Source organism: Astatotilapia calliptera, chromosome 3, assembly GCF_964374335.1.
Source record: "Astatotilapia calliptera chromosome 3, fAstCal68.1, whole genome shotgun sequence".
In the NCBI taxonomy this organism is placed as follows: Eukaryota; Metazoa; Chordata; class Actinopteri; order Cichliformes; family Cichlidae; genus Astatotilapia; species Astatotilapia calliptera.
In genome coordinates this window covers 69,304,711-69,317,041 of record NC_137424.1, presented here as the reverse complement: position 1 = coordinate 69,317,041, position 12,331 = coordinate 69,304,711, and the positions used below count along the sequence as shown (strand labels likewise).

Here is a 12,331-nt window from a genome sequence, read left to right as displayed (position 1 = left end):
ACACACACCTATATTTTGCTCCATTGCAGTTTATTTCACACCTCAAACATTTAGTAAACAATTAAGCAAACAAGTAATCTGCAATAAATTACAGGTAGTAAGAACGTAAACTCTTTTATGCTATATCCGAACCTACATGGGTAGTTTTGAAAACGCAGCTGTTTCGTCCACACGTAAACGGTGTTTCGAATCACCGAAAACTGCGATTTTTTAAAACTCCTTTTTTGCGTTTACGTGTGGATGAGGAATACAGAGTTCGTCATGCAACGTCAAAGGTATGTGCCTTTTTTTACGTCAGCTGTGCGCCACGTTATTGTTTACATGAGATGAATTGCAGATAGAGACAAAAATACTGTTAATTAGGGCTGGGCCATATTATACCGTTCACGGTAATACTGGTATAATGATAGGCAACGATAGGAAAATGAAATATCGCGATAGAATGGAAGTAAAACGCGCATGCGCCGTGCCTTTGTTTTCATACGCACATGGCCGATTGTTGAGTGAAACAGATGAACCAGAATTGGTTTGTATAAATGGTGCAACTTCAGTGATGTGGAACTGGTTTGGTGTTTGTCCGTCAGATACACAACAAAACACATTTTTTTGCAGAACATGCAAGCGGCCGTTGTTATTGTCGTATTTGTCGGACTAAGATGCTCTTAAATCTGGGAGTAATCTGGGTCCTAAACTCTGTATGCTTCAGGTCAAACAACACTGCAGCATCACTGAGAGTTAAAAACTGTCTAAATTCTTTCATCTTTAATAAAACGATCAGCATTGCTGGTTTCCCAGGTGTAACTATAAAGTTTAACTTCCAGGCATCCATGAAAACAAAAGTTATTACATTTAACGGAGTTAGAAGTTAGCAGGAAGCTAGCGGAAGTTAGCTCGCTAGTTTCGCTAGTTACCTAAGCATGATATAGCATGTTCTGACTGAGAGATTTCTGAAAAAAATCAAACGTACAGCTCTGCTATCACTTCCAACATAAATGAAGACAGGAAACTAAACAGCAGTGACGTTTGTAGGGTTACTGAAGTTGGGCTAGCTGGTATATAATGATGTGCTACGTGATCGCTAGCGACACAGCTATGTTAGCATAACATAAACAGTGAAGCTGGAGGACGAACACTAACACTTTTCCACTTATAAAAGTTAACGTGAAGGTTCCTCGTGGTTAGAGACAAATGCAATCGCATGGCAGGATGCTGTAAACGGACCAAACTTCAGTCAGGAGAACAACTGAGATAATCCATCCACATTACGAGGTTAATCATTAATATACTGCAACAACATGGGAATAGAGCAGCTGCCAGAGAATTCAACATTAATGAATCAATGGTACAGAAGTGGAGGAAGCAAGAAGAATGAGTTTAATAAAGTTTGATTTATCTGACTGCTTTGTTTTGCTTAATGTGCCTTATAATCCCGTGCACCTTATGGTCTGAAAAATACGTACTGCACACTGCAGTTTAATGTTGCAAAGCACCTCTTTTTAACTTCAGTGGATTTTATACATGGTTATACTCAGGATATGTCAGCCCATTTCTACTGGAAATGCCTTTTGGTTAAACTTTAAGCAAGGAATTTGCATTTGCACTGTTACATTTTTATAAAGCTTTAATGTACATAAAAACCAGCTTCTTGTTTAAGTGAAAATAAATGGAAGGTTGTCTTTTTGCGCTAGTAATGTTGTGGAGTTGTATTTTGTCTCGCATCAATTATATCGTCAGTTATATCGTAATCACAAATTTTCAAATATATATCGTGATAAATATTTTTGGCCATATCGCCCTGCTCTACTGTTAATCTAACTATCTGCAGGTTTCACACGCATACATATACACGCAGTTACTGTCCCTCCATTGTTTGTCCGTGATTTGAAGAGCCCAGCGCTGCTCCCGACGAAGGGAAAACCAATCCTGCAGGGGAGACCTACCTTGGCACTTGTGCAGGTGAAGCCAAAGGGAAGATATGCGTCAACATATTTTCTAGTGTTTGGCTTAGAATGAAGTTGGTCTTTGAGAACCTGAATCGAATGGATTATAGAAATCAGTGATGATACCCAGCCCTAGTGAGCAGCCTTGGCCCGACAGAAGTGGATGTAGATGTGGGTAATAAGAAAAGATGAAAAGAACTATTGATAACTTTTTTGTTAAGTTAAGGCCTGATCCATCTGAAATTCATAGGTAGTGCTCTGACACAGTGCCATCAGTCTTTGAATGCTGAAAAAGCACAGTGTATTCAGAAAACACATTATATGCTGCAATAAATGCCCAAGTGTCCCCTCTCCCCACCGCCACAGACAGCAGCAAACAGGTCGTCAGAGGAGTCAAGATGATGATTAAGTTTAACATTATCTACAATATTGATGAACTAATATTTAAGTACAGGATTGTTAGATAATCAATTACAAATCAATATTGTATGTATGGACTGCAAAAAAAAGAAAAAAAGAAGTGCACATGTAAAACTGCAGTGTTAACACTAGGAGTCCCAGGCTTCTACCTTTCTACCTATAAAACCCACCACCAGCCAAATGGCTGGTAGGCTTTTAGCAAAGCTTTAGCTTCAGCCAAGTGGAAGCTAAATTGGCTAGTCATTCATATGTATATTAGGTTGTTAAAAAGGAATTCAGGAGGGAGGGGAGTGGGGGTGTGTGGATGAGGGGGTGCTGGAGCTGCTAAAAGCTTTGAACTTCCTTTTGTGTTTCATCTTGATGCATTCTCAATCATCCAGGGAAATAAATCTCCAAAAGTCACCAACTTGGAGTGTTTCAGTTTGCCGTCTTAGGGAGAAATCAACACACATGGGTGTTTGTCCTTTCTTGCTTAGATTTATTGATAAAAACAGTACAAAAAACCAACCATTTGAACCATATGAAGTGCTTTTCATTATATTTCAGTACATCACAGAAACAACTGGGACAAAGATCTGAAAGCAGTCTAGCAGCAAACTTTGTGTAAACTAATATTTGTGTCATTCTCAAAACTTTTGGCCACGACTGTATTTTGTGTCATTTTTTTTAAATATCTGCATGTAAGAGTTTTAAATGTATAACATAATTAATTTAATTTAATGAACATGGTTTGTCATGAAAGAAAAGTGTATTCTAAACACTTTATATGTCTACTTTTATGGTTTAAATGGAACAATATGAAGATAAAACTAGTCTTGCCAACCTTTACCTAAAAAATAGCCTTGGACCTTTTTCAATATCATGATATTTCAAAATTTTTAGTGTCTGGCACTAAAATATATTTTCTAATCAACACAAACAAACATACTAATAATGTAACTGAAGCATGCGGCATGCTGTCAAAAAAAGGTTTATCCCTTGATTTTTATCGTCACTCAATGGCTTGATCTGCCTCAAGTCAGCCGTCAACTGCTGGTGATCGTAAGAACGATGTCTGAAGTGCACTTGACTGAGCGGTCTGTGATGCTGAGGAAGTTGCAACATTCCAAAAGTCCACATCTGCACGGAGGGGCTAGAAAGAGTCTCTTATAGAGTCGTGAGATAAAGAAGAAGTTATTCGACAGCAAGACGGGCAGTGACACACAAACTGCTATACAGACATGTCTGACCAAGAGCTTCTACCAGGTAAGGACATTTAAACTCACTTTTTCAATGTACATTTAAATATGACACAAAAAATTATATTTCCAATGTCTAGTTGGATAAAAAAAATACACCAATGCAATCTTAATGTTCAGGAGAACATAACTCCATGTCAACTTCATGTCAAAATCCCAGAAAGTTGATTTTGTTGATCTGGACATAGTGTTTTTGTCCAGATGAACAAAATGAACTTCTGGGGATTTCCTTACCTGGTTGATTGAGCATGCATTAAGAGAATTTGGCTAAAATATTAATTATTTTCTTTCACAATGACTTTTTGAAAGCAAAAAATTAAAACTACAGAAAAGAAAGTTTTAGCACTTTGAATAGTAAAACTGAAAACAATACTGGTGAAAAGAACTTCTGTACAGGTTTCATGTTCACAGTGTTCACAGTTCAAACAGGTAATAGCAAGCATGTATGTTATCCAAATTTAATTTGATACACTACTACATGGAAAAGGAGTTCATATTAGTTTCTCTGTAATAATTAAATAAATACATATTCCATAAAATTCCCCTTGTGCCCCTGCGGGTGGTCTGTCCTTCAAGCTCGGATCCTCTACCAGAGGCCTGGGAGCTTGAGAGTCCTGCATAGTATCTTAGCTGTTCCTAGGACTGCGCTCTTCTGGACAGAGATCTCAGATGTTGTTCCTGGGATCTGCTGGAGCCACTCTCCTAGCTTGGGAGTCACCACACCTAGTGCTCCAATTACCACTGGATACCTCTTATCTGAACACTTCATACCAAGAATGTGTGCTTTATAGATCATTGGGAATGTTTCTCAGAAAGAAGTGTCTGATTAGGAGAGAGCCATTCCAATTAGGCTTATTTCCAAAGATGTAGCTGATTCTATTAAACCTCCCAAAATGAAATGATTTAGAGTTTATTTTAACATCTAATGCCTAAAACACATGTGTCAAACTCCAGGCCTCAAGGGCCGGTGTCCTGCAGGTTTTAGATGTGTCCTTGTTCCAACACAGCTGATTTAAATGGCCAAATGACCTCCTCAACATGTGTTGAAGTTCTGCAGAGGCCTGGTAATGAGCTAATCATTTTATTCAGGTGTGTTGACCCAGGGTGAGATCTAAAACCTGCAGGACACCGGCCCTCGAGGCCTGGAGTCCGACACCCCTGGCCTAAAAGAAGAAGTGTAGAAATGCAGAAACCTGCAGTTTCTCTGTCCACCACAGGGTCAAAGACTTTCTCTCAGAGTTTTCTCTTTATTTATTTATTTATTTGTTTGTTTATTCAGTGACTTAAGCCCTAGTCTCGGCTGCAAAACAACTGAGGGAAGCTAACAAATATTTGTTTTCAGATTTTCATCTGTAAAAAATGTTAATTTTGGAGAAAGAAAATAGTAAAATGTGCCTTTTACACCAACAACAGTAAAATGTTCATAATATTTTTCTGCAGAGCTAGAGGAGCCAGAACAACAAGAAGAACCAGATAAACCAGAGTACAGGATTGTGCTTCTTGGAAAAACTGGAGTTGGAAAGAACAAAATTGGAGATGCCATTTTAGGAAATAATAGAAATGGTTTTGAGTCAAGGTCATCTTTAGAGTTTCAGAAGAAAACACAAGAGTTTGGGGGTCAGATCCTGACTGTAGTTGTTACTCCAGATCTGTTTGAGAACAGACTGACTGACGTGGATGTGAGGAGGGAAATCCATAGATGCATCTGCTTTGCTGCTCCTGGTCCCCATGTGTTCCTGGTTGTGTTTCAAACTGGCAGCTTCACAGAAGAAGATAAAGAAATAGTGAGAAGAATTCAGCACATGTTTGGAGAAACAGCAGCACGTTATATTATGGTCTTGTTCACCTGTGGAGATGATCCAGAGGCAGACAGTGTTACCATAGATGAATTTATTAGTAATAACCCACCTCTGGGTAACTTCATCAGTCAGTGTGGAGGAAAATATCATGTGTTTAACAACAGAATGGAGGATCCCTCTCAGGTCAGAGAGTTACTGAAGGAGATCAACAACATGGTTCACAGAAATGAAGGAAGCTACTACACCAGTGAAATATTCAGACAGGCTGACTTCAGGATTGTGCTTGTCGGAAAAACTGGTGTTGGGAAAAGTGCATCAGGAAACACCATCTTAGGACAAAAAGTATTTATGTCTACACCAAATGCTTCCACAGCAACAGCAAAGTGTCAGATGAACACAGGTCAGTTTGATGGTCAAATCCTGGCTGTAGTTGATACCCCAGGTCTGTTTGATACCAGTAAGACTGAAGAGGAGGTCAAGAAAGAGATCAGTAGATCCATCCCCTTTGCTGCTCCTGGTCCTCATGTGTTCCTGGTTGTGATTCAGGCGAACAGATTCACAGAAGAAGAACAAAAGACAGTCAGGCAGATTCAGAATGCGTTTGGAGGAGATGCAGCACGGTACACTATGGCCCTGTTCACCTATGGAGACAATCTGGAGTATGATGGAGTCACAATAGAAACATTCATAAAAAATCCAGCTCTAAGTGAGTTCATCCGTCAGTGTCATGGAAGATATCATGTTTTTAACAACAGAAGTGAAGACCCTGCTCAGGTCAGTGAGCTCCTGGAGAAGATAAAGAACATGGTTCACGATAATAAAGGAAGTTGCTACACCAATGAGATGTTTGAAAAGGCAGAGAGAGCATTTAAAAAAGTGGAACCAGACCTCAGGATAGTTCTTGTGGGAAAAACCAGAGCTGGGAAGAGTGCAGCAGGAAACACCATCTTAGAGGGAAATGTATTTAGATCAATATCATCTACTTCCCCAGTGACATTAGAGTGTCAGAAGGAAACAGCTCCGTTCGACTTTCAAAAACTGGCTGTAGTTGATACTCCAGGCCTGTTTCACACCACGTTCACCTTAGACCAGTTCAAGAAAGAGATCAATAGATGCATCTCATTGGCTGCTCCTGGTCCTCATGTGTTCCTGATTGTGGTCGATCCAGAAGAGTTTGAAGATAAAGAACAAGAAACATTGAGAATCCTTCAGGATGTGTTTGGAGACAAAGCCGCTTGTTACACCATGGTGTTGTTCACCCATGTAAATGATCTGAAGGTCTCCATAAAGGAATGCATCATTGAAAATCCAGCTCTCAGTGAGTTCATCAATCAGTGTGGAGGAAAATATCATGTTTTTAACAACAGAATCAGAGATCCTGCTCAGGTCAGAGAGCTGCTGGAGAAGATCAACACCATGGTGAAGGAAAATGGAGGAAGCTACTACAGCAATCGAATGTTTGATAAGGCAGAGGAGGCTATAAAGAAAGAGGTGGAACGACTAATAAACAAAGAAAATATGACACCAGAAGAAGCAACATACAGAGCAGAACGGAAAAATAAGTTTATTCAAGACAGCAAGGTTGCAATTCTTATAGGATCTGCTCTTGGACTGAGTCTTGGAGTTGGTGCTGGAATTGGTATTCCAGCTGTTTTCACAGCTGCTGCTGCTGGAGCTACAGTTGGACTTGTAGGAGGTCCAGTGGGAGCTGCAGTAGGAGCTACAGTTGGAATTGTAGGTGCTTCGGTGGGAGCTGCAACAGGAGGTTTAGTAGGGTCTGGAGTGGGAGCTGGAGTTCATTATATTCCTGCAGCTAAAATAAAAAAGAAGGCTTGTGTTCTACAGTGATATGCAGTGTTATTTGGCAGCAGCTCATTAACATAAACATGAATATACAGAGTGGAAATCAAATTTTAGAATTATTATCTTATTTGACTGTGCATTTATTGATTATTAAATGTATTTTGATCAAATATATTTTTTAATTTTACAGAAAAAAGGAAATTAAAAATTGATTATGTCATTATGAAGACATTATTAAACTGTAAAACAATCAGCATTTAAGATGATCTAAACTCTGTTTTAAAGCTGTCCAAGTCAGTAGAACAAACATTTTTTAATAATGTATCATGAATCAAACATTACTGATGGAAATTATTTTCTTGTGTTGTTAATCAGAATCAGAATACTTTAGAATGCGTAGTCTTTGTTAATATGAGAAAAAGAGGAGATAAAATGAGGAAAATCAATCAAACAATTCAGAGAAAAACATTTACTGTCAGTTTTTTTTTTTTTTTTTATTAAAGTCTGACATTAAAGAACAGCAGAGATATTTGATTCATGTTTCCTCTGGGCTTTACCTTTCTTCTGATCTGTTAATAAAAAAAAAAAAAGCCAAATGAAATGGTGTAAAAGCACTGTAATAAATATATCTGAAAACTAAAAACTTTAAAAATATGTTTCACTGGATATGATTTTTTTCTGCTAATCTACAAAATATCATCTGTAAATTCAAAACAAACAGCTAATATCTTTTCTTCCTGTTTGATTAAAAAAATGTGATCAAAAAATTTTTAAGCCGCAGTTTATGATCTGAACCTGTTTTCTGCAACCGACCCAGGACCTCCACTGATTTTTACTCTCTTCCTGCAGTTTAATACTAAACACAGAAGGTCTTTTTATTTTATTTTATAGATTATTGATCACTTCAATTCAGTTTTATTTCTACAGTGATAAACCAACTACCAGTTGCCTTAAGGTGCTTTGTATTATAAGGTAAAGACTCCATAACAGAGGTCACTACCAGGCACTCCACGGTCCAGGTCCAGACACAGAAGCTGTCCCATATATTTTTGGTCAAAGTAATGTTTTTTAGCAGACTGAAACCATTACCCTCCATCATGTACAGTTTTTTTGTAAAACATGAAGAGTTTACATTAAAAAAAAAAAAGCAGAACAGCTATGAAAAATTCAATATTTTATACAAATAACTATGCATAATTATTCTGAGATTCCTCACCTTTCACTATGAGCAAAATAAACCTGTTGGGACATGATCATCTGAGTTCCTCACACCAACAAACCCACTAATATGAAGGTTTGCTCTTGTCCACACAGAAGTGGGTTCTCCCTGAAATATGAGCCATCAAATGAGCTACGACACCTCAAACGACACCTACTCTCTGAATTGGAGCAAAGTGGACTGAGGCTGTGCAAGGAATCAGTTACCAATGTTATATTGTCGTCATCAATGTTACCACTGTGCTGCCTTAATAACCTTCTTACTGTATACCTGTTTAGAATCAAAGTGCCAGTTCTATAAAACTCACTGATCTCCACCTCAGTTCCTTTGATGATGAGAGTGGGCCTGTCAGCTTTGGACGGATGGTATTAAAAGCTGAACTCTAGTCCAGAAAAAGCATCCTGGCAGATGTTCCGCTACACTCCAGATGTTGCAGAGTGTGGTATAGGGCTATTGTTACCATGTCATCCACTGATTGAGCAGATTGGTAGGCAAACGGGATCGAAAATGTCTGGGACCATGTCGTAGATGTGCGTGAGAACCAGTTTTATCAGGCACTTCATGGCAGTAGGTGTGAGCGCTGCTGGCCTGAAGTCATTGCCTGAGATACTGACAGGTTAGTTATTCCCCACAGGCCTTCAGAACTCTGGGAGAACTCTGTGGTGGTTCGCCTTGTTCAGAGCTTTAGGGACTTGTGTGTGTGTCACCTGGAAGGCAGTGTCCGTGGGGTCTCTTCGGGCCTTTGAGGGTGTTTCTGTGTTCAGTCTGTCAAACCTGGACTAGAAGGTGTTAAGGCTGTCTGGGAGGGTGGCATCTCAGTTGTCTGTGGTAGTTGTGGTTCTCTTGTAGTTGATTGAGTAGATTTAATCACCTGCCACATGCTATGCGTGTTGTGGTTGACATAGTAGCCTTCAGGTTTTTGTGAGTGGGCCCTTTTTGCTGCTCTGATGGACTTTTGCAGCTCATACCCAGCTCTCTTATACTCCACTTGGTCTCCTCACTTGAAGGTCTCCCACCTCTTCCTGATTTTCATATTTATGTCCCTATTAAAATACAATTTTTGGTTGGGGAACATACGCACAGCCTTGGAGGGGCACATATGGATGTGCAACAGCTAATGCAGTAAATTTCAGTGTGAAATTCCTACAGGTTTTGAGGGGTAAGGCAAAGATATATGTCAAATGTCATATTTGTCAATGTCAAATTACAGAGTTGCATGCTGCTACCACTCCAAATACTAACGTAAAACTCTAAACTGGATGTGAAAATGTTCCTGTGGTTTCCAGTTCCTCTACAGAAACTTCAGCAAAGAAGTAAAACAAAGGATGTGGTATCGAAGGGACGCTGACACACTAAAACGTTGTGTGTTTGTGGTGTCTGCTGCATCTTCCTGGCTTTTTCGGTTCTCAAACGTACGTTGTGGAAGTTTTCCATTTAAAGCCGCAGACGAGCGGTGAGCGGTAGTTAATCCAAACACACAAAGAACAGACAACCAAGCTTGTGGAGAGCCTGCATGATCATGGGGCAGACAGTCAGCAGAGTCTCCTGAGCCTAGCATGGCTCTCAGTTAAATACCTTCTTCAGGAACAAAAGGCAGTACTCAGCTGTTTCACACCTTAAGGTTCACACTCCCTTGCTACCTCCCAGAGTTCTCAAAGAGACAAAAGATTCTTCCTGTGGAGTTGTCTGCTTCCACCCAACTACTACACCCCCACCATTTGTCTTAATGTCTGAGTGTGAGATTTCTTAAAATCCAGTGGCACCAAGGCATTATACAATAAAATAATGTGATTAATACATAAGTAAAAGAAATTCCTATACAAGTATCTCCTATCAGGTGCTTAGTCTGAGCAGAGTTCTTTTTTACCCTCCTTTTCCCTCATGTATTGTCAGTGTTGGGACTAACGCATTATTAAGTAACGCGTTACAGTAACTACGTTATTATTGTGGTAACGAGCACGGTAACTAGTTATTATGCCAAAATCAGGAACGCGTTAGTCGTTACTGGGATTTAGATAGGGTCGTTACTCGTTACTTCATGTGGAGCTTCCACAGATTCAGTAACATTAGCAAGTGGTGGAGGCCAGCAGGTGGATGAGAGAAAGCAACACGTTCTCGGGCTGGAGAAAGGGGACGCAGAAGGAAAAGAGACCCGAGGCGGCCGCCGGTCCAAGTGTGAACTGAACTTCAGGTAAGAAGTTATGACCTGCAGTCTATCTGGGTCAGATTTAAACCAAGTTTAGGTGGAGTTTATTTTCGTTATGCTGACTTTTTCCGTACTGCGTGCTAGCTAGCATGACGGAGTTTTTATACAGCTGGGTGGGTGCTATGAAGTTAATGATGTTGAACTTTATTTTGTTCATAAGTTATTAGAGTTGCCAAACGTCCCGTCTGGTATTCAGAGAAAATATTACGCGTTTCTTATTGAGGTGAAAAGGAACAGTTTGTCCCGTAATTCAGCTACAATGAAAATGACACAAAGCTGGAGTTATTCTGTGTCTTTGCTGCACAGCTGCCTCTTCTCCTCTCATTCTCCCCCCTCCCTCTCCCGTTTCTACTTCAATCATGAAAACTGATCAGTGATCAGCTGATCGGCTCTCTTGTTTGTTTATCGCCCACTTTGCGCCGAAAGAGGAAACCAGCGGATGTCGCACTAAACAACAGCAGCACGTTTAAGCTTGGAGACTCTGTTGTCCTGCTGGGAGACTTCAATGCTCACGTGGGTAACGACAGCGAGACCTGGAGGGGCGTGATTGGGAGGAAAGGCCTCCCTGATCTGAACCCGAGCGGTGCTTTGTTATTGGACTTCTGTGCTAACCACAGTTTGGCCATAACGAACACCCTGTTCGAACATAAGAGTGTCCATAAGTGCACGTGGCACCAGGACGCTCTAGGCCGTAGGTCGATGATCGATTTTGTAATCGTATCACCAGACCTGCGACCATATGTTCAACAGCATTCCGAGGGAGACTGGGGACATTGAGTCCGAATGGACCATGTTCAGCGTCTCCATTGCCGAAGCTGCTGCATTGAGCTGTGGCCGCAAGGTGGTTGGTGCCTGCCGTGGTGGTAATCCCCGAACCAAATGGTGGACACCAGAGGTGAAGGGAGCCACCAGGCTGAAGAAGGAGTCCTATCGGGCTTGGTTAGCCTGTGGGACTCCGGAGGCAGCCGACAGGTATCGACAGGCCAAGCGGAATGCGGCTCGGGCAGTGGCTGAAGCAAAAACTCGGGTGTGGGAGGAGTTCGGAGAGGCCATGGAAAAAGACTTTTGGACTGCCTCGAAGAGATTCTGGCAAACCGTCAGGCATCTCAGAAGGGGAAAGCGGTGCTCTACCTGCACTGTGTATAGTGCTGGCGGAGCGCTGCTGACGTCGACTGAGAAAATTGTCAGGCGGTGGAAGGAATACTTCGAGGACCTCCTTAATCCCACTGACACGTCTTCCGAGGAGGAAGCAGAGTCTGGGGATGAGGGGAATGACCCGCCAATTTCCGGGGGCGAGGTCACTGAGGCAGTTAAACAACTCCTTGGTGGCAGAGCCCCTGGTGTTGATGAGGTCCGCCCGAGTTCCTGAAGGCTCTGGACGTTGTAGGGCTGTCCTGGTTGACACGCCTCTGCAATGTTGTGTGGAGATCAGGGGCAGTACCTGTGGACTGGCAGACCGGGGTGGTGGTCCCCATCTTTAAGAAGGGGGACCGGAGGGTGTGTTCCAACTACAAGGGGATCACACTCCTCAGCCTCCCTGGGAAAGTCTATGCCAGGGTGCTGGAAAGGAGAGTTCGCCCGCTAGTCGAACCTCTGATACAGGAGGAACAATGCGGTTTTCGTCCTGGTCGCGGAACACTGGACCAGCTCTTTATCCTCTCGAGGATACTTGAGGGTGCATGGGAGTTTGCCCAACCAGTCTACAT

At 41.3% G+C, this 12,331-nt stretch overlaps 1 protein-coding gene across 1 annotated transcript; it reads left to right on the top strand.

The window, feature by feature from the left end:
- The first annotated feature begins 3,416 nt into the window (after positions 1 to 3,416).
- Positions 3,417 to 7,854, top strand: LOC113018079 (GTPase IMAP family member 8-like). The gene is made up of 2 exons (XM_026161147.2): positions 3,417 to 3,605; positions 5,039 to 7,854. The coding sequence occupies exons 1-2, from the start codon at positions 3,581 to 3,583 to the stop codon at positions 7,243 to 7,245; spliced, it is 2,232 nt and encodes a 743-aa protein (XP_026016932.2). The 5' UTR covers positions 3,417 to 3,580; the 3' UTR covers positions 7,246 to 7,854.
- Positions 7,855 to 12,331: the final 4,477 nt, after the last annotated feature.